Genomic DNA, 23,510 nt, shown 5'->3' on the forward strand with positions numbered 1-23,510 from the left:
TTAAAACCTTTTTATAAAGGATAACGAATGAGGTGGATGTGTTATTTCAGTTATTATTTTATTTTATTCTCAAACGAAGATGAGAAATGATGGGAGGTACAATATTATATCGTATCTCATTGTTAATCAAACATGGGATAAGGTATAAGTTCCATATAAAGGCCCTTCTCAACCTTTGGGCACCCATGCCATACTTCCTATATATTTGGGTTGTGGAACCCATGGCATACCAACCGTTGAGTGAGCATTTTCTGTTTACCAAAGCTGATAATAATAATCACAAAGGTCATTGTTTGGGAGTTCTAATAAATACAGTACTACACATTGATATTCATAACACATTTCTAGCACCTATGTTAAGCTAGATATTACAATATGCAAAACGCATGCTACAAAGAAGCCAACAAAGAAAGTGATTACATATGGATATGAAATAATTTGGAAAGAATGTTGATCATCAACTGGAAGTTCAAACTTTGGTTTGCCAGTTGCTGAACTTTCATCACTTCTCTTCCATTTTGGTGCATAGAACACCCAAGCTCGGATAACTTCCTCTCTAGAAGTATAGATTTGTAAACACTCCCCTTATAAAGTAGGACATTCTTTTGACATTCAGCCCACAAATCGTACACTCCATGTCTACGACCGACAAACACTACATAGTATGTTTGATTGTTCGTCATTTGATGACATAAATGCTATTGGTTAATATTTGATAATGAAACAAGAAATTTATAATGCAATTTATAATGAACGTATGTACTTCACATATGTGTACAACATTTGAGGATAATAATAGTCATAATAGGAAAAAATTTTAAAAAAAATTTAGCACCTAAGGGTCATTAAGGTAGTACCTAAGGTACAGTACCAAAAAACCATTGGTGGACCACTTGAGCATTCAAGAGAACCACATAATGGCATGGTCTAAGGGTCACAAAGGAAGACTCGAGGCTTGGGAGAGGTTGAGTTCAAGTTTAGCTATGGTAGTACCTAGGGTCCCTTAAGGTAGTACCTAAAGGCCACTAAGGTAGTACCTAAAGGCCATTAAGGTAGTACCTAAAGTACAGTACCAAAAAACCATTGGTGGACCCCTTAAGCACTCAAGAGAACCATATAATGGCATGGTCTAAGGGTCACAAAGGAAGACCCGAGGCTTGGGAGAAGTTGAGTTCAAGTTTAGCTATGGTAGTACCTAGGGTCCCTTAAGGTAGTACCTAAAGGCCACTAAGGTAGTACCTAAAGGCCATTAAGGTAGTATCTAAGGTACAGTACCAAAAAACCATTGGTGGACCACTTGAGCACTCAAGAGAACCACATAATGGCATGGTCTAAGGATCACAAAGGAAGACCCGAGGCTTGGGAGAGGTTGAGTTTAAGTTTAGCTAAGGTAGTACCTAGGGTCCCTTAAGGTAGTACCTAAAGGTCATTAAGGTAGTACCTAAGGTACTGTCCCAAAAAACCATTGGTGGACCACTTAAGTACTCAAGAGAAGCACATAATGGCATGGTCTAAGGGTCAGAAAGGAAAGCCTGAGGCTTGGGAGAGGTTGAGTTGAGGTTTAGCTAAGGTAGTACCTAAGGTCCCTTAAGGTAGTACCTAAAGGGCACTAAGGTAGTACCTAAGGTACAGTACCAAAACACCATTGGTGGACCACTTGAGCACTCAAGAGAACTACACAATGGCATGGTCTAAGGGTAAAAAAGGAAGGCCCGAAGCTTGGGAGAGGTTGAGTTGAGGTTTAGTTAAGGTAGTACCTAGGGTCCCTTAAGGTAGTACTTGAAGGCCACTAAGGTAGTACCTAAGGGCTCTTAAGGTAATACCTAAGGTACAGTCCATAAAAAGCATTGGTGAAACACTTGAGCACTCAAGAGAACTACACAATGGCATGGTCTAAGAGTAAAAAAGGAAGGCCCGAAGCTTAGGAGAGGTTGAGTTGAGGTTTAGCTAAGGTAGTACCTAGGGTCCCTTAAGGTAGTACCTAAGGTACAGTCCCTAAAAAGCGACACTACTTCCCAAAATTAGCTTTTGAAATATTATTATTATGCCAAAACTTGAGGTGGGTCATTGGATGAATGGTTCTATAATTGAGAAGTGCTCACCAAAATCATCAAATCAATTTCAACCCCATATGTAAAAGAAAGGCTTTATTTATCTACTTTCCCAAAAATACACTGAAATGTTCATGTTATGCCAAAACTTGGAAATGGGCCTTTGGGTGGATGGCCATGCATTAGAGAAATGGTCAGCAAAATGATCTAATCTAAGACCTTTTTTTTCCCAAAAATACAGTCAAAAGTTTACATGGGTCATTTCATGAGTAGCCATATAGTTAAGAAATGCTCATCAAATCATCAATTAGATTCAAACCCATGTGTACAAATGAGTCTGTCACCCAAAAACACATTCTCAAATTTACTTGTTATGCCAAAACTTGACCTAGATCATAGGAAGAATGGGCTAAAAATGTAGAAATGTTGATCAAAATCCTCAAACCCACGCCCAAAAGAGAGAATTTTCCCTCAAAAATTGAACTGGGATATTAGATGAATGGTTACCAAAATTATCAACCGAATTTGTACCCATGTGTAAAAATGAGATATTTTACCAAAACAGATCAGAAAACGTACTTGTAATGCCAACAAAAATTGAAACAGGGTCATTTGGATATGAATGGTTAGCAAAATCATCTATCAGATCCAAATCCATATGTAAAATGAGAGCCCTTTGCCCAAAAATCAATCAAACACCTAAGGTAAAACCCACTGAACAGAGAACCACATACCTCATGCTGTGTTTCCTCTGATCGGGTTCTTTTCGATTCATATTTGAGTGTTGATTACATGGGCAATTTTGGAGACCCGTGGTTGCTTACATGGAGACCGTGGTGGCTGCTGACAAGGAAATCAAAAGGGCAATTTTGGAATAACTTATCCAAACAATAATTAGTGCACAAAAAAAAATAATATTCTGATCATTAATAGACAAAGCCCATATTCCAGTTTCTATGGGTTCATTCCCATATAACCTTCAAATGGGCCTCCTAAAACACAACTTCCCCTATATTAAATCATTTTTGGTACAATATACCTATTAAACAAAAAGTCCAAAATGTTTATGAAAAAAACATATGTAAAAATTAAGAAAGAAAACCCAAAGAGCAAATAAGTGAAGCACACTTCATTCATGTTCAGCTAATGATGAACCCCAGTCATTGTACGTGGGCACTATACTAATCAGCTAACTGGCACATGACACTTACTATTTTGAAGACTATTAGCAATCATGACTAGTGATGGACTGACAATATAAAAACTGTTTCTGCCCCAATTGTGATATTGAGCCAATCCAATGCCAATAAGGCCAGACAGGATAAATGTCATGCTAAACCTACCCCTTACTCTTTAATACAAGCAATAGACATGTAACCTCTCAGGTGAGCAACCAAATGGAAACTTATACCTCCCAACTGCCACTGAAAGCACACCTTTGGAGTCGAGTCACTGCACTAGCCAGAGTAGGGTTACGAGAACTCGCTGCAACAACCATTTTATTTGCATCTAACATCATCAATGCAGTACCAAGAGGAGTTGCAAAATCCCAAGCATATTTAGAAGCAGCATAATTGGCATTTTAAAATATACAAATTTCTTAAGAATTATTATTATATTTAATTTTCTTAAGATGGTGCCTCAAAGAGAAACTTTCCAATAATGGGTTAAAAAGAAACTATCATATTCCTTATCAATCATAACAAGTTAAAAGAGTTAGAAACAATGGATAAGTATAACCTTTTGAGCTTAAATCCTAGTCTCATTGCTAAGAATTCACCATGACAAGTGAGAAAAAAAAAACTGGAATACACACCTACCCGGCCCAAACCACCTTCCTATGAAGTCTCAGTAGTTGAATCACATTAATAATGCTCCTATAATTCTTCCCAATATTATAATAGTGCACTCAAATATGAAGTTTCTGACCAAGAAACACAACAGGTATTTCTAGTGTCCTTGCATTTTAGTTGGTGAAGAAAAGCCATTAAGATTTGAGTTTCAAATTCCATTTTGTCTTCCTTCCAAAGAATTAAAAAAGAATGAGAAACTCAACTCAGGTAACCAACTAGTTTAATTAGAATTGATTGATTCCAGATGTTTTTTCCCCCATTGTTGAGAATCAGAAGAATCTGAAACTAATGAAAAACACCAAGAAACAGAGGATGCAAAGGAAAATGAATTGCAGAAACTGAAAAATTGAAAAACTACATCAGACTTAAGTCCTATTTATAATACATCAATGACACAATAACAGAGTAAAGAATAAACTAAAATAACAACTCTTCTAACTAACTCTTCTCATTTAACTTGCTTTCTATTTTAAGTCTTTCTTCTTTTCTTTTTTATTCCTTGCTTTCAATATGAGATGTAACACTCCAACACTCCTCCTCAAGATGAACATGGATGTTAATGATGTTCATCTTGCGAAGAGTATGATGAAAAGGTAGAGAACTGAGAGGCTTTGTAAAGATATTTGTGACCTGTAATCGCGATGGAATATGGAAGAGCTTAATAACATGTTGTTGCAATTTTTCGAGAATAAGATGGCAATCAATTTGGATATGCTTTGTTCTCTCATGCTGAACTAGATTTGTGGCGATGGACATTGCTAATTTACTGAGAGGCTTTGTAAAGATATTTGTGAGCTGTAATCGCGATGGAATATGGAAGAGCTTAATAACATGCTGCTGCAATTTTTCGAGAATAAGATGACAATCAATTTGGATATGCTTTGTTCTCTCATGCTGAACTAGATTTGTGGCTATGGACATTGTTGATTTACCGTCAGTATATAGCAAAGCTGACTGTGAATGTTTGATACCCAGGTCTTGCAAGGCATACAAAAGCCATTGAATTTCATAGGTGGTAGTTGCAAGGGCTTGGTACTCTGCCTCTACAGAGGATCGACTAACTGTAACTTGTTTATTTGATTTCCATGAAATCAATGAGTTGCTAAGAAAAATTGCAAAACCAATGACACTCCTTTTAGTATCGACACAACCTACCCAATCACTATCGGAAAAATCCTTTATTGAAAATTCGAGGAAGAACGAAAAAAGAGACCTTGCCCTGATGTGGCCTTTAGATGCCTCAGTACTCGAATGGCTGCTTGATGGTGGTTGACAGCAGGTTTTGCTAAAAATTGGTTGAGTACTTGTACAAAATAAGCTAAGTCAAGCCTAGTGAGAGAGTTAAGTAAAGTAATCTGTCAATGAGTCTTCGGTAACCTGATGGATCTTCATAGAAATTGGTATCATTTGTTGATAACTTGAGGGTAGATTCCATAGGGAAGGCAGTAGGTTTGGATCCAGTTAAACTAGTGTCTTCAAGTATGTCAAGTATATACTTTCGTTGGCATAAGGAGATACCAGTCTTGGACCTTGCAACTTCCAAGCCAAGAAAGTATTTCAGTGGGCTTAAGTCTTTAATAGTGAACTTGGCATCTAAAAAGGTCTTCAACCTTTCAATTTCCAGAATTCTATCACTTAACAATAACACATCATCCACATAGACTAATAAGGCCATAAAAGAACTTTCAGATTTCTTAATGAACAAAGAACAATTAGAATTACCTTGAACAAATCCATAGGAAAGAAGGGCTTGGGATAGCTTGGCATACCATTGCCTGGAAGCTTGCTTCAAGCCATAGAGGCTCTTTAAAAGACGACAAACTTTTTGTTCACCTTGGACAGCCAACCCATGAGGCAATTCCATGTATACCTTTTCATGTAAATCACCATGCAAAAATGCATTATTGACATCTAGTTGATGAAGATGCCATTGTTTGACAGCAGCCACAGCAAGTAGTAAGCGAATGGATGTAATCTTGGCCACAGGAGAGAAAGTATCAAAGAAATCGAGGCCTTCTTGCTAAGTATACCCTTTTGCCACCAATCTAGCTTTAAGTCTTTCTATAGTTCCATCAGCTTTATATTTCACTTTGAATACCCATTTACAACCAATAGTCCTTTTATTTTTAGGAAGAGTAACAAGCTCCCAAGTTTTATTTAACTCCAAAGCAGTAAGTTCATGTTGCATGGCAGCTTGCCATTCAGGGAGGCGAGAAGCTTAGGTGTATGATTTGGGTTCTGGAGAGTTTGTGATAGAGGTGAGAAAAGCTTTATGGGATGTAGACAGTCTACTAGTAGAAAGAAAAGGGTGAAGAGAATAGAAATTACCTTTAGTAGGAGATCAGTCAGTTGAAGTAGACGCCTAAGTTGCATTTTAAGAAGAAGAGACATTACCACAATAATAGTCTTGCAGATATGAAGGTTTTTGTTTAATTCTGGTTGATTTTCTGAGTTGTAGGACTTCAGGGTCAATTGAATCAAAAGTTGAATCCAGATGGGATGGAGAGGGAAATGTAGGTGAGTCGAATTCAAGAAGGGTAGTAGGTTCAGAGAGAGAAAGAGAATTATTAGGTGGTAATGCAGATCCCACATTGTGATAGGAATTAAAGAAGGAGGTGGTAGAAGGTGAATCTGAAAAGGATTGTAAAAGAGGAAACATAAAGGAATGAGTTTCAGGATGTTGGGGCAACACTTGGAAAGGAAAAATTGTTTCATGGAATATGACATTCCGAGAAACAAGGATCTTATTGGTGTTTAGATCCATGAGTTTATAACCCTTAATATCAGAAGGATATCCTAGGAAGATGCACTTTGTGGCTCGTGAATCAAATTTTTGTCTGTGACTAGTTAAAGTGGATGCAAAACAAAGGCAGCCAAAAACTCTTAAATGAGAAAGGTTAGGTGTTTTGTTAAAAAGCATTTCAAAAGGGTTTTATTTTGTAGTAGAGGATTGGGAATTCTATTGATTATGTGGGCAGCATTAAGCACACAGTCACTCCAAAAAATTAATGGTAGATTTGCTTGAAACATTAAGGCTCTAGCAGTGCTTAGTAGATGTTGATGTTTTCTCTCCACAACACCATTTTGTTGAGGAGTTTTGACACAACTTCTCTGATGCAAAATACCATATTTATGATAGAATTTTGTGAGTAAGAATTTTGGTCCATTATCATACCTTATAGCTTTGACAGAAGAAGAAAATTGGTTTGCTACCATTTTGCAGAAAGTTTTGATTAAAGATGGCAGTTCTGATTTAACTTTAATCATGTATACCCAAGTACACCTTGTGAAGTCATTGACTATAGTTAAAAAATATCGAAAACCAGAATAAGAAGTAGTGCCAAAAGGACCCCATATATCACAATGGATCAAATCAAAACTTTTATTAGAATTACTCTGTGATACAGAAAAAGGAAGCCTTCTTTGCTTTACTAAAGGACATATGTCACAAACATTTGTATGATCAAGAGTGATAGTAGAGTTAATCTGTTTGAGGGAATGGAATCTTGAACTAGATACATGTCCTAATCTACAATGCCATATATCTAAGTGTTTGTGAATAGAAAACAAAGTAAGAGAAGCAAAATTAAACTGAAATGAATTGCAGGTTTTAGTTTGTGATGAAGCTAGAATCAGATGGTAAAGTCCTTCTTTTTCAAGAGCAATCCCAATCATCTTCTCCATTTACTGGTCCTGTAAAAGGCAATGAGAAGCAATAAAGGTAAGAGAAAGATTATATTGTTTAGTGAGTTTGGAAATGAATAATAGATTGAATGAAAAATGAGGAACACACAAGACATTATTTAAAAATAAGGAATCTGAGAGACATACAGTACCAATGTGTGTGGCTGGAACTGTAGTACCATTAGGAAGATTGATGGATGCCTTAATTGGTTTAGGTGTAGAATGGTATAAAAGTGGTGAACAAATCATATGGTCTGTTGCACCCGTATCAAGAAGCCAATATGAAGTGGAATTAGTCTTAGAAGTAATAGAATTACAAGAAAAAAAAAAATTGGTTTAAGTGTAGGTTGAACTTTACTAGAAAAGTGAGAGGTGGTGACAAGGTTAGCAATTGGTTGGACATCATTCTGGTTGGAAGAATTGGATTGAACTGAATTTGCAAGCGCCATTAGTTTATGAAATTCCTTTGGAGTGAAACAAAACTTTTGTTGCTCATTGCTATTTTGATTGGGGACCTCTAGAGTAGTAATGGCAGCATGAGCAGAAGCCATATTTCTTTTTCCCTTTGGTCCATTCCAGCCAGGGGGATAACCATGAAGTTGAAAACATTTGTCCACTGTGTGACCATTATAGCCACAATGAGTACAATGTAGGACATATTTCTTTGGTTTGTCCTTGAAAGATTGTGGATGGTAATTCTGCTGATTGGATTGCTTTGCCATCAAAGCATGAGTCTCATTATATGTAGAAGAATTTGTGAGTTGCCTCCGACTTTCTTCTTGAAGCAGTAGAGAGAAAACCTTGGACATGTTTGGTAATGGAACCATTAGCAGCAATTGGCTTCTGATAGAGGCATAAGAATCATTTAGCCCCACCAAGAATTTGAGTACATAATTAGATTGTTGTCTGATTTGTAGAAAGTTGAAAAGTTCACAAGTGCATGTTGCCATCTTGCCACAAGTGCATGTTGGAAATAGCCTATAGCTAATGTACTTGTCCCAAAGGGTCTTAAAGGTACTGAAATATTCAATAACAGACAAAGCACCTTGACTGATGCAACTCAAAGATTTCTCAAGTTGGAAAACCCTTGGTCCATCACTCCTGATATATCTGACTTTAAGCTCATTCCAAAGATCAACAACAGATACCACAAATAGTAAGCTATTTTGTATTTCTTTTGAAATGGAATTCATCAACTAAGAAAGAACCAGATTATTTGCCCTTAACCATGCTGTGTGTTTAACAAGTTGATCAGTAGAGGGAGAAACAATTGAACCATCTATAAATTGTACCTTGTTTTTTACTGTCAATGCAATGACTATTGAACGACTCCATGCAACATAGTTTTCTCCATTGAAGATTTCTGATACTAACAAAGCACCAGGATTGTCACTTGGATGTAGGTAATACGGACTCGATAAGTCATCTGAAGGATTGATAGGAGGCTGATTAAAAGAATTAGATGAAGAAGGATGCATAGGAGAGGGATTGACAAGAGGAGAATCACCAAAACTCATTTTCAAGAATTTATTCAAGAAAATGCAAGAAGCTGGAAGACAATCAATGTGAGAATTCCAGAGCAGAATTTTGCAAGACAGAAGTTGAGAAGAAATTGATCGATTTAGGTTGCGGAAGCTTTAGGGTTTGGCTCTGATACCATGTTAAGAATTAGAAGAATCTGAAACTGATGGAAAATACCAAGAAATAAAGGACGCAAAGGAAAATGAATTGTAGAAACTGAAAAATTGAAAAACTACATTAGACTTGAGTCCTATTTATAATACATCAATGACACAATAACAAAGTAAAGAATAAATTGAAATAACAACTCTTCTAACTAACTCTTCTAATCTAACTTGCTTTCTATTTTAAGTCTTTCTTCTTTCCTTTTTAATTCCATGCTTTCAATATGAGATGTACTACTCTAACACCCATGAAAGCCATTTTTTCCTATTTTACTCGGATTTTCTAGGTATCCAAACAAGCTCAAATGTAACTTGTAAAAACTACTCATACCTTCAGTTTTCTGGATGCAAGAAGCAAAGAACTCCAAATTAAATGAAAGATTAAAAGCTTGGTTCCAATCAGCGTCCCTAATGGGCAATACAAGTTCAAAGTCAAACCAAATTTGACAAGAATCAAACACTTAAAATGAGTTTAATTAAACCAATTGCCCCAGCTTAGTTCACTCTTCAATTATTCAAAACCCAAAATCAACAATTTTTTTTCTCTTTTTCAGAAACCAAACAAAGAACTCACGGATCCTTAACGCATAAATTAGAGCGCTTCTAAAAACTCCACACTTATCATTGTAGTCATATTGGAAATCTGACCATAACCAAGCTGTGTGAACAACGGAAGAAGCTCGAGATTATCAAACTCGCTGTAGTCATCCACGTTATGGCACAACTGCACCGAATCCACCAATAGTACAACGAGAACCACCAATGTGGGAGCAGGGGAAGGGCAATAAGTGCCAACTTTCGCTCTTCTCATATCGAAACCCGATTGAAGCATTGACAAAAAAGAAGTGTTGAAGTTCAGAAATAGTGTGTTTGGTTGGGAAGAAACCGTGGGAAAGTGGAGGAGAGGAAATGAGAGCTCATTTGGATTTATTTTCCTGGGCTTTCTTGGGAACCAAACGTGGGGAAAGAGACTAATAGGCGATGATGGAGGAGGGAGGAGATTATTATAAGGGAAAGTTGTGTTTTTTGAAACTAGGTTCGAAATTGGGAATTTCCTAAGATGGGGTTAAGGCAAAATGATCAGAAGTGAGAGAGATGTTAAAAACTCAACCAAGGTAAATACCCTAATTTCATATATACTGGATTATTTCTTGTTATAACTCAACCAAGGTGAATACCCTAATTTCATATATACTGGAATATTTCTTGTTATAACTCAACCAAGATGAATACCCTAATTTCATATATACTGGAATCTCCTGATTAAAAATGAGTAGAAAAATAATAGCGGAAACATACCTGAATCCATTGAAGGAGAAACCTTATAGGAAGAAAACCCTTGAGATAGTCTTCCAATTCTGGCCACTAGATTCTATGTCAATTTCTCTCTGAGAGGATTTTCGGAAATTGGAATGCGTAGTAGTAGAATGGGGACCATAACCCTATTTATAAACTGCTAGGGCAGTTTTAATTTTATCACAATTATATTTCTGCCCCTCATAGAAATAATAATTATCTAATGGTATCTACACAATAATCTCATGACAATTATACCCTTAAACCAATTAATCAATTATTAATTAGATCACTATATTTAGGCTTAATTAAATGATAGCACACACATTTTAATAACTTACATGTGTGGCCCAAATTATAGATTAATTACAAAAATTAATCTAACAATCTCCCACTGGGCCACATGCATATGTAATCAAATAAATGTGCTTAACCTTATGAGCTCAAAATTTGCTATCATGTCCTTAGGGTATATCCGAACAATCTCGTCCATTAACTATACTGACATAGGATCAAGGTGGTCTTTGTTACATCAATCGTTACTAGACTAATCAATGGTCACATATATCTACACAGCTAAATGACATAGATCAATCATGAGTGCATAGCATGGAAATTACATGCAATGTGATCTGTTCATGCCTATTTCCAACTGGTCCTACTTAACTTTATTGAGATCAAATCTTTAGCATAATTTAACAGAGTGCAATAAAATGAATACCTGCAGAACACAATCCAAATTTATAGATAAAGTCTAAACATAACATAGAGCAATATACAATGAATAATATAAACTCCCACTAAATTTGGATATCCTCAAATGAGACAACACCCATATGAGCAGTGTGCTCATGAAAGACCTTGGGTGGTAATCCCTTTGTAAGCGGATCCGCTATCATGGAGTTTGTTCCAATATGCTCTATGGATATCTGTCCACTCTGTACTTTTTCTTTTACAACTAGGAACTTGATATCAATGTATTTTGATTTTGTAGAACTCCTGTTGTTATTGGAATATAAAACTGCTGATTTATTGTCACAAAATATCTTCAGTGGTCTTTCAATACCATCCAGAACACGCAGCCCAGTGACAAAATTTCGTAGCCATATTCCTTGATTGGATGCCTCATAACATGCTACAAACTCTGCTTCCATGGTGGATGATGTTACGAGTGTCTGTTTGGCAGACCTCCATGAAATTGCTCCACCAGCCAACAGATAAATATAGCCTGATGTGGATCTTCTGCTGTCTTGGCATCCAGCAAAGTCGGAGTCGGAATACCCAATGAACTCTAACTGATCCAATCTCCTATATGTAAGCATGTACTCTTTTGTTCTCTGTAAATATCTCATAACCCTCTTGGCTGCTCTCCAATGATCCATTCCAGGGTTACTTAGATATCTGCCTAACATGCCAACAATGTACGCAATATCCGGACGTGTACATACCTGAGCATACATTAGACTCCCCACAGCCGAAGCGTAAGGAATCTTATGCATTTCTTGACTTTCTAAACTATTTTTAGGGCATTGATTAAGACTGAATTTGTCTCCTTTAGTGACAGGGGTATCACCTGGTTTGCTATTTTGCATGCCATACCTTTGGAGCACTTTATCAATATAGGTCCTTTGTGACAATCCTAAAATACCCCTAGAACGATCTCGGTGTATCTGGATTCCTAAGACAAATGAGGCATCACCAAGATCTTTCAACTCAAAATGTTTTGATAAAAATCTCTTGGTGTCGTGCAATATGCTAATATCATTTGTGGCTAGCAATATGTCATCGACATATAAAACCAGGAAAATATACTTACTCCCACTGAATTTGTGATACACACATTCATCCATAAGATTTGCCTCAAAACCATATGAGACAATAATTTGATGAAACTTGAAGTACCACTGACGAGAAGCTTGCTTGAGCCCATAAATGGATTTAGTTAATTTACAAACCATATTCTTTGAGTCTTCGGACACAAAATTTTCTGGTTGTACCATATAAATTGTTTCATCAATGTCACCATTGAGAAACACTGTTTTAACATCCATTTGATGTAACTCAAGATCATAATGTGCAACTAGTGCCATGATTATCCTGAAAGAGTCCTTCGTAGAAACTGGAGAGAAGGTCTCTTTGAAGTCAATTCCTTCTTTTTTAGTAAAGCCTTTAGCTACAAGACGTGCTTTATACCTTTCTACATTACCATTTGAATCCCGCTTGGTTTTAAATATCCATTTACAACCAATGGGCTTCGTACCAACTGGTAATGGGACAAGTTCCCAAACTTTATTGTCTTGCATAGATTTGTACTCTTCATTCATGGCTTCAATCCATTTCTGAGAGTTGGAACTTTTCATGGCTTGCTGGAAGTTGATTGGATCATCTTCCATCATTCCACTTTCTACCTCATGTTCCTGGAGATATACGATATAATCGTCCAAAATTGCATTTCTCCTCTCTCTCGTGGATCTCCTTAATGGGATATTTTCTTGAGGTTGTTGAGTTTGTTCTTCAGAAGCAATGTCCTCATTTGCAATTAAGGGTTGAACAATATTGTTTGCTGGTTGAGGATCCAAATTTACTTCTTGATCAATGATAGGTAGTGAAACCTGTACATTATCAAAAGCAATAGTAGATCCCTCTTCCTCCTCAAAGACAATATTCCTAGCCTGATTTCTCCCCCCAAACTCAACATTCTCAAAAAATGTTGCAGTTCCCGTCTCAAAAATTGACCTAATAGCAGGATCATAAAATTTAAAACCCCTTGATCGCTCTGCATAGCCAATAAAGTAGCTGCTAACTGTTTTAGAGTCCAATTTCTTTCATGAGGCTTATAAGGTCTCGCTTCAGCTGGACATCCCAAATATGAAAATGCTTTAAACTGGGCTTTCGACCCGTCCAAAGCTCATAAGGCCTTTTAGCAGCCGCTTTAGTTGGCACCCGATTTAGGATATAAGCTGCCGTTTTGAGTGCTTCACCCAGAGTTTTTCGGGTAAAGTAGAATGACTAATCATACTCCTTACCATGTCCTTAAGGGTTCGATTTCGTCTTTCTGCTACACCATTCATGCTAGGTGATCCTGGCATGGTGTATTGAGGGACGATCCCACATTCCTCTAGGTATTTAGCAAATGGTCCTGGACATTGTTCACCTGATCCGTCATATCTACCATAGTATTCACCACCACGGTCAGATCTGACGCTCTTTATTCTTTTGTTGAGTTGTAACTCAACTTCTGCTTTAAATGTTTTGAACACGTCCAATGATTGTGATTTCTCATGTATAAGAAATAGGTAGCCATATCTTGAATAGTCATCTATGAATGTTATAAAGTACTGTTGACCATTCCAAGATGCCGTAGGGAATGGTCCACAGATATCTGTATGAATTAATTCTAAGACGTCTGTAGCTCTATTTGCACCTAATTTCTTTGTTTTGGTCTGTTTTCCTTTAATACACTCAACACAAATATCAAAATCTGAAAAGTCAAGTGAATCTAAAATCCCATCGGACACAAGTCGCTCAACTCTAGATTTAGAGATATGACCTAGGCGTTTGTGCCACAATGAGGCCGAATTATCTTTATTCAATTTACGTTTTGTACCTCGTGATTCCACATGCAAGGTTTCATTATAGGACGGAACAGTTTCCAACAAATATAGATTATCATAAACATTAAGTAAACCGGTTCCTACAACATTTGAATTAATAGATAATGCAAATTTATTGTTTCCAAATGAACAACAATAACCTGATTTGTCCAAAACAAAAACTGAAATTAAATTCCGTCTGAAAGACGGTACAACGAAGTATCTATTAAATCCAAAAAATAACCAGATTTCAATAATAATCTAAAGTGCCCTATTGCCTCCACTTCTACCGACTGACCGTCTCCGACATAGATGCATCTTTCAGCATCACTTGGTTTTCGGTAACTCAAGCAACCCTGCATAGAAACACAAATGTGAGTAGTAGCACCAGAATCTAACCACCATGTGTTTCTAGATACTGAAGCTAAATTAACTTCAGAACAAACCAAAGTAAGAAATATACCTTTCTTAACACGCCAAGCAGCATACTTGGTACATTCCTTCTTAGTATGTCCAGGCTTATTATAGAAGAAACATGTTACCTCAACTTTCTGTTTCTTTTGTTCTAGGCCATTAGAAGCAGCAACCTTATTATCCTTATTCTTTCGTTTGCCCTTATCCTTGGAAGTGCTAGCCAGATGAGCACTTTCAGTCTTGTCTTGCTTCAATCTCTCTTCCTCTTGCACACAGAATGAAATGAGCTCATTAAGAGTCTATTTATCCTTTTGACAGTTATAACTGACCTTGAATTGATTAAATTGTGCAGGAAGAGAGATGAGAACCAAATGCACGAGTAAATCATCAGATAACTCAAGTTTCAAAGCCTTAAGTTTTGAAGCAAGATGAGACATCTCCATGATGTACTCCCGAACATTACCCTTGCCTTTATACTTCATTGAAATCAAGCTTGCTAAAAGCGTGCTTGTTTTAGCCTTATCGTTTTTGGCAAAACGTTTCTGAATTTCCGCAAGGAAGTCACTGGCATTAGTAACCTCATCGGTTACCGCACCCCTAAAAGCTTCTGGAATTCCGCGCTTCATGATCATAAGACTTAGCCTATTTGAACGTTCCCACTTACCCCAATAAACCTCATCCTCTTAAGTACTTTGCTCATTGAGTTCATCGGGTTTGGGCATTCTCAAGGCTAAGTCTATATCCATGCAGCCTAAGAGAATCATCATATTCTCTTTCCAGTCCTTAAAATTAGTCCCATTTAACATAGGGACATTATTGATGTTGGCAGATATAGAAGTAGTTGATATAAAAGCTAAATCCAGAACAAAATAAAATGAATCAAATAAACCATCATGCTCACATAAAATAAGCAATTAAACACATAATCTTTAAATTTAAAAGCAAATTATGACATTTCAAGATACCTAGCACAACATTAATATCAAGTCTTTGGACAGTAATATTAACTGTAAGTGGTACTCTTGTTGTAGTGATCAAACATTGATGATAAGTTATGTCAAATAATAAATCTATCTTTGGATTGATTTATTATTCACATTAACTTACCTTTATAATCATCACATATTTATCATCACAGGTATGTATGCAATTTGACCAAATATTAACTTTCCTTTGGGCCAGTCAATACCCGCATGAATCACATACACACAAATATCTAACACCCCGAACAGACTAATCTACACGAAAGATGTCACTTTGGTGATTTTCCGCTTTAATTAGCCTATTTAAAAAAATGCTAGATCAATAACTTAAATATTAATATCATAAAATGCTATTAAATAATAATAATAATAATAATAGTAATAAAAAAAAATTTATCAACTCAATATTTCATAAATCTTAATCCATTGACATATATATATATTAAAATAATAACTCAAAAATTAATCAAGGAGTTGGCTCTGATACCACTTGTTAAAAACTCAACCAAGGTAAATACCCTAATTTCATATATATTGGAATATTTCTTGTTATAACTCAACCAAGGTGAATACCCTAATTTCATATATACTGGAATATTTCTTGTTATAACTCAACCAAGATGAATACCCTAATTTCATATATACTGGAATCTCCTGATTAAAAATGAGTAGAAAAATAATAGCGGAAACATACCTGAATCCATTGAAGGAGAAACCTTATAGGAAGAAAACCCTTGAGATGGTCTTCCAATTCTGGCCACTAGATTCTGTGTCAATTTCTCTCTGAGAGGATTTTCGGAAATTGGAATGCGTAGTAGTAGAATGGGGACCATAACCCTATTTATAAACTGCTAGGGCAGTTTTAATTTTATCACAATTATATTTCTGCCCCTCATAGAAATAATAATTATCTAATGGTATCTACACAATAATCTCATGACAATTATACCCTTAAGCCAATTAATCAATTATTAATTAGATCACTATATTTAGGCTTAATTAAATGATAGCACACACATTTTAATTATTTACATGTGTGGCCCAAATTATAGATTAATTACAAAAATTAATCTAACAAGAGATTCTCTACTTTTGGTTCTCGGGTCGGGTTTCTTATTGTTTCAGCTTTGAGAATTAGTTCATGTTGAAAATTCTTCTGCTGACATGGGGAGAATTTGCTGATGACATGGAGAGATTTAGGGGCAATCTGGGAAGAGGAAAAATAAATAGTAGATAGTGCACGTTTTGGATATTACTTTACATATTAATAGTTGGATCTCATATTTTGTATATTTGGATCATCAAAATCATATAATTTCCACATCAATAGCCCAAAACCTAACTTTCCCATAATAATATGCTTCATAATGATGAATGTTTGACAAAAGGGGGAAGGAAAAGACAGATTAATAATAACTGGTCGGGAAAACTTGAGGAAAAATTACATATTGAAAAAAACTAGAAGAAAAGAGAAGTGAAGAATATATATATATATATATAATTAATTAATAAATTCTTTTGATATATAATCATATTTAAAGATTTTCACTCATTTTCTTTTTTATATAAAAATTAAATAATTTAAATATATATACAAATTTAATTAATTTTAATTAAATTTGATTTTCTTTTTTTATTTTTTATATCCTCCTTTAAAGTTTCACTCATTTTCTTTTTTTTTATATAAAGATTAAATAATTTAAATATATATACAAATTTAATTAAGTTTAATTAAATTTGACTTTCTTTTTTTATTTTTTATATCCACCTTTAAAGTTTCTCGCATTTTATTTTTTATATAAAAATTAAATAATTTGAAAATATATAAGTTTTTAATTAATTTTAATAATATATAGTTTTTCTTTTTATTTTTTTATAATAGATTAAATATGAGAAAATTATATTTATAAAAAGTATTCTAAATTGCTATTTATTTATAAGAAAATGTCTTTTACAATTTTTATTTAGAAAAAATGATTTTTAATATTTGTAAAAAAATGTTTACAAATTCAATTTTATTAAGAAAAGTTTCAATTAAATATGATTTTAATATTTTTATTAAGAAATGAAACCAATTTTTATTAAAAGCAATGGTTCCAGTTTACTTAGAAAAAAGTTTTAATTTATATTTACAAAGGAATTATTTCCGATTACTATATAATGACTACTATTAATATTAACTGAAAAAAGAATTGATCGACCAGAACACCATATATATGAAATCGGAGTTTCCTATGATCCAAGGACAAATAATATGAATCTCATGAACAGCAATGAAATTAGACAAATTCAAATGAAATAACAAACCCTGAAACATAGGGCTATTTCCGACCTAATTAGCGTGTGTGCAATAGGGATGCGGATTGAGACAAGGTTGAAGACTATTCTGAGACCTTTGATGAGTCCGTGGTGCCATTAGAGGAGTTGGAAAACTGGGTGTGGTTTCTCTCAGAAAGGCTAGTGCTATAGGATGTCTGCAGCGCTGGAGGAGCGTAATACATTGGCACAGGCATTTTTATAGGAAGAAGAGGCAATAAAGCTTCAGAATTAAGGACACTAATTGCTTCCCTCATTGAAGGACGAGCATTGCAATCCGGGTGAGCACACCAAAGACCAACAATCATCAATCGTTCCATTTGTTGATCATCATAATCTGCAGACAGTCTTGGATCAGCTGCTTCAAGAAGTTTTCCTACGCCACAGAGGTCCCAAACCCACTCCACCAATCTGATCTGATTTTCTTCGGCCTTTGTTTCCACGGCTCTTCTTCCACAGCAAATTTCCAATGCAACAATTCCAAAACTGTACACGTCAGATTCCTTACTAGCCTTGCCTGTCATGAAACATTCAGGAGCCATGTAGCCCATGGTCCCCGCTAAAACAGTGGTTTGTGACCCTTTACCATGATCAACAAGCCTGGCTAGCCCAAAATCTCCAAGCTTAGCATTAAAATCTGAGTCCAGCATCACATTACTGGACTTGATGTCCCTGTGTACCACACACTGCTCCCATTCTTCATGTAGGTACAGAAGCGAAGAGGCCAAGCCTAGAGCAATTCTATACCTCATAGCCCATGTTAACAAGGTTTTTTCTTCAAAAAGACAGGTGCTCAAGCTTCCATTTGGCAACAACTCGTAAACCAATAGGAGCTCTTCTTTTTATGGCACCAGCCCATGAGCTGCACTGTTTGCAGACCTTCAGATGCGTACTCCTTCATCCCCTGTTGGGAGTTCCTTGTTACTCTCTTAACTGCAACATAAGAGTTCAGTTCCGCAAGAAACCTCTATAGACCCCACCAAACCCTCCCTCTCCAAGCTTCTCTCCCTCTGAAAAGTTAGTGGTCGCAAGAGCCAATTCATTAAAGGAAAACTTCCTCGGTCCAGTGCCCTTCTCAAAATCTTCGTCCATGGCCAGGTCACTGTCACCACCGTCTTCTTGATCTCCCCCAGTATGTCTCTTCTTCCACATGTAAAACCAAACCAATCCCAACCCACCCACCACAACAAATGCACAAACACTCAATCCCACCACAAGTCCTGTCTTCTTTCCCTCTCCTGATTCCACAGAATTGGGAGGTTGCAAAGTTGAACTAAAACTCCACGAGTAGATGCTGTTTATCTGGAAAAAAAGTCCTGTTGAGCCTGAGAAGCCAATAGTAACGAAATCTGGTAGGTAATCCCTCATATCAACGTTGTAATAGAGGCTTTGCGAAGTTGTGCTATTGTCTGTAAAGTCAGTAATTAGGACAACACTCGGATTGTGTGAACTACAAGTATAACTGATGGAAACATGATTTAGCTTTCCTTCCTTGATATTGCTGGACCAGTTCACAGTTTTAACAGATGTCATGGAGTTAATATCAATACCAACACGATTCACTGGTCGGACCGACAGTCGAATCGGTATCATCATAAATATACAATTTATAAATTATTAAAATTTAAAATAATTATAAAAATAAAAATAATAATTTATATATTATTTTAAAATAAAAATTTTATTTAAAAATTAGAAAATTAGTTTTAAATTAGAAATTTAAATTTAAATCATAATTTTAATTTAAAATTTAAAATATAAAATATTAATATTTATTTTACCATTAAATCATATTTATTTCTTGGTCTTCATTTGAATGACTATTTGAGAAGCTTGGAACAAGTCAAAAAAAAAAAAATACTTGAATCAAGAAGTGGTGCAATAAGAAATCTGAATTTGAGCGTTGGTTCATTATTAATAATTTATTATACAAAGTTCACAGAGATGGTACTCTGTCTGTTTTTTTTATCTTTCTTTTTGGGCACAACGAACAAACACAAGGATTATTATTGTTATAAACCACCCACCCCCCCTCTTATGAACATTACTGGCAAATAACGCAAATCATAGAGGCATCCGCCAAACACAAGCAGAAAAATTATTGCTTTTCTTTTACTTGTTTTAGGTCGCTCTGAACTGGGCTTTGATTTATTGAGGGTTTGCGGTGTCGGGAGGGGGTTTTGTAGGGCAGGGGGGCAATGGTTGTAATGATGGGGAAAAAGAGGGGGGATGGTTGCAGCAGTGTAACGGTCAGGGAGATTGTCAATGGGAGCTAGCATCGGTGTCGTGGCGCGTTGGGGGAGGTAGCTTCTTCACCTTTGGTGTAAATCACTGAAAAAATTTAAAAAATAATAATAATAATTTAACCGTCCGATTTGAATGGAACCGGCCAGTTTGTTCGATTCGCTGGTCGGACCACCGGTTCCACCGATCTGATTCCGATTTAACATATTTCCGGTCCAATTGACCAGACGGGACTGGAACCGTGATCGGCTGACGGTCGAACCGGTCGGACCGGCCAGTCCAGTCCAATTTTTAAAACCATGGTTGCGTACGGAGTCCTACCCATTGTCTTCTAATTAAATATACGCTTCTAGTTGCTGTAGTTTTCCAAATCCTTACTCAGTCCTTGTTTGCCAAATGATTGTCAAATCGTTGGCAAAGACGACAAAGTCATATTTTAAAATATCATGTCGAAAATTAGTTTGATCCGGTCAATTCACTAGTTTGACTGCGGCTCATTTCATTTAGAATAATCAGTAATATTTTACATAGGGATGGATGCTTTAAAAATAAAAAGGCTTATGAGAACTGGCCAAGAAAACTTGAGGAAAAATTAGATAGAAGAAAAAATGTGAATAACAATAAAAATAAAGATTTAAAATTAATGAAATCTTTTGATATCCACGTTTAAAGTTTTTTCACTCATTTTCTTTTTCTATATATAGATTAAATAATTTAAAAATATGTAAGTTTTTAATTAATTTTAGTTAAATTTAATTTTTTATAATTTTTTTATATCCTCATTTAAAGTTTTTAATTTAATCATTTTCTTTTTGATATAAAATATTAAATAATTTTAAAAATAAGACCAATATGTGGACCTACATTTTCTTCACAATGTGAATTGATACATCGCCGCTCAAAGACAACACTTTGAACTCTATGGAAAAAAAAAAATTATTTTGTTTTAAAAACTGGTCGAGTTTTTGCATTTGCCACTTATTTTTTTTATTCTTGAATGGGAAAATAAATTAATAAGAAAGAATTAGTCCGACTCCTCATTCGAGAAAACATGTTTTATGAGATAAAAACGGATTGAAAGTTAGATTAACTATCGAAAAGGAACGAGAATATAGCTATAGCATTCCCTTAACCTTGTAAACCTATAATCTCTAATATACAAGTAGAGTGAACTTGGATATTCAATTAATTAATTAATGAGTACGGAGGAAATGACCAAACGTAAAGAAAAATATATACAATGATATAATAACAACATATTACAAAATATCTAAAATAATGAACAAAAGAAATGTACAAATTAATTTGCTAAACTAATTAAAATTTTGATTTTTATAATTTTATTTTTTTTAAAAATGTATTCCAAATCGATTTTATTTACAAGAAAATATCTTTTACAAGTTTTATTTAGAAAAATAATTTTTACAATTTTATTTAAAAAGTTTGATTTTGTTTGTAAAAAAAGTTTCAAAATTTAGTTTTATTAAGAAAATTTTCAATTAAAAATGATTTTTATATTTTTTTTTATTAAGTAATGAATTCGATTTTTTATTGAAAGCAACGGTTCCAATTTACTTAAAACAAAAAGGTTTAATTTATATTTACAAAATAATGATTCCAATTTATTATTGTTAGAAAAAAGTTCTTAGATTTATTATTAAGGAAAATGAATTCAGTTTTACTACTAAGAATAGCGGTTTTAGTTTTATTATTTTTATTAAGAAACATGATTTCAATTTTATTCTTTTAGAAAAATGATTTAGGTTTTATTTTTAAGAAAAAATGGTTTCAATTTTAGGGAAAAAAATCGATTTTGTAAAAAATGGTTTAAGTTTATATATACATTTATATCATTATGAAAAGCCCAAATAATAATGGAAATCAAGCCCAAAGCCTATGTAGAGTTGAACTATTGAAGGCCACAAAGTCAAATAGCCCATAAACAAACTCCAATATTAAGCCCAACTCAAAAAACAATAATTCAAAACCCAATTAAAATGAAGTCATGCCCCTAAGCCAAATGAAAAGCGCAAAAAAAAAAACTAAAAAGCTCAAAGCCCAACTCTAAGTCCAAGCCCAAAATAATGCAATTTTTGAGCAAACCCAAATCAATAAATCAATTGAATAATTGAAATCCAATTCTAATGAAGCCTAGAACCCGCATCAATGATAAAAACCAGGCCACAATATGCAAATAAGTCTTAAGGCCATATAAGAAAACATGCACTGTAAGGAAACTTCCCTACGTCTCTTGACAATGTCATGGAGAGGGAACCATGGATGGAGAGGAAAGGCAGGTGCCAACGAGAGTGGTGATGGCAATGTTGTGGATGTCAGTGGTGACTGACGGTGGTAATGGAGTGGTGCAACAGTGTGTGGACGACGACGAATCCGGACAAGAGTAGCCCGACGAATGGGTGATTGTGGAGTTGTGTGGAAGTAGCGGTAACGGAAGTGTGGGTCTTAGTGATGGTAGTCACATGGAGGAGGGGACAGTGGCGACAATAATAGTGATAATAGTGATGTCATCGACGGCGACAATAATAGTGATAAAGGTTGTCCTGAATGCTGTTGGAGACGGAGGAAGAAGAAAGAAAAGGAAAAGGAAAAGAGAAAAAGAGTGTGATTATGAGAGGGCTGTCGAGGAGATGAGGAAGAGGAGGAGAGAATAAAAAAGAACAAAGAAAAAGAAGACGGAAGAAGAAGAGAAGAGAGAGGGGAGGTGGGTGGTAGCTATATGTGGAGTCCCTCTTGATAGTGGGTACTAAAGAGAAAGAAGTAGATGATGAGAGTTGTGGAAGCTAATATGGAGGCTTGTCACGGGATAGTGTGGTGATTGGCTGCAATGGAGTTGAAGGTTGCATTGGCATCTCTAAAAGCGAGTGTCTGTCGCTGCATCATGGTGGGAGTAGGTGTGGTGTCAGCCATTTGGGCCTTACCAAACTCAAAAGAGAGATGGGCAGAAAAAAGGGAGAATTGTGCTAAAGAGAATCCACTTGTTGATAATGGGCCCAACGTCCATTTTATGATCCCATGTGGGTGTATTTTTTACCCTTGGATTTATATATTTAATTATGATATTTGATTTAGGGTGTGCAAAGAGGATAAAAACTTGCTGTAAGTTTCTTGTTGGAGGCTTTTTTTTCCATCAACAGCTAAATAAAATTGTATTTATATTAAATTTTGGAGGATAACAATTTAGTAATGGGAGATTAAGTAATGATATTTTATATTATTAAAATATATAATTTACAATAAATAAAAATAATTTATTATTTAATTTCATCTTCTCTTTTATTTTATATCAATATTATTAAAAAATATAGAATAATAATTTTTAGTTTTTTTATCAATCATTGAATAAAAAATTAATTCTTATGAGCTAAGAAAG

The 23,510-nt window shown here is 35.1% G+C and overlaps 2 protein-coding genes across 2 annotated transcripts; both read right to left on the minus strand.

The window, feature by feature from the left end:
* Positions 1-14,875: 14,875 nt before the first annotated feature.
* On the minus strand, positions 14,876-15,202 carry LOC117910930. Its single transcript, XM_034825110.1, has one exon. It carries the CDS (start codon positions 15,200-15,202, stop codon positions 14,876-14,878), a length of 327 nt encoding a protein of 108 aa, XP_034681001.1.
* Positions 15,203-17,940: 2,738 nt separating this feature from the next.
* LOC117910931 (L-type lectin-domain containing receptor kinase IX.1-like) lies at positions 17,941-18,627 on the minus strand. The gene has a single exon (XM_034825112.1). The coding sequence runs from the start codon at positions 18,625-18,627 to the stop codon at positions 17,941-17,943; it is 687 nt and encodes a 228-aa protein (XP_034681003.1).
* Positions 18,628-23,510: the final 4,883 nt, after the last annotated feature.

This window comes from Vitis riparia, chromosome 3, assembly GCF_004353265.1.
Source record: "Vitis riparia cultivar Riparia Gloire de Montpellier isolate 1030 chromosome 3, EGFV_Vit.rip_1.0, whole genome shotgun sequence".
Classification (NCBI taxonomy): Eukaryota; Viridiplantae; Streptophyta; class Magnoliopsida; order Vitales; family Vitaceae; genus Vitis; species Vitis riparia.

Bases quoted from the DNA above. Each gene is read 5' to 3' on its own strand.
- LOC117910931 (XM_034825112.1), bottom strand. From the start codon at position 18,627: ATGAGGTATAGAATTGCTCTAGGCTTGGCCTCTTCGCTTCTGTACCTA.
- LOC117910930 (XM_034825110.1), bottom strand. From the start codon at position 15,202: ATGAAGCGCGGAATTCCAGAAGCTTTTAGGGGTGCGGTAACCGATGAG.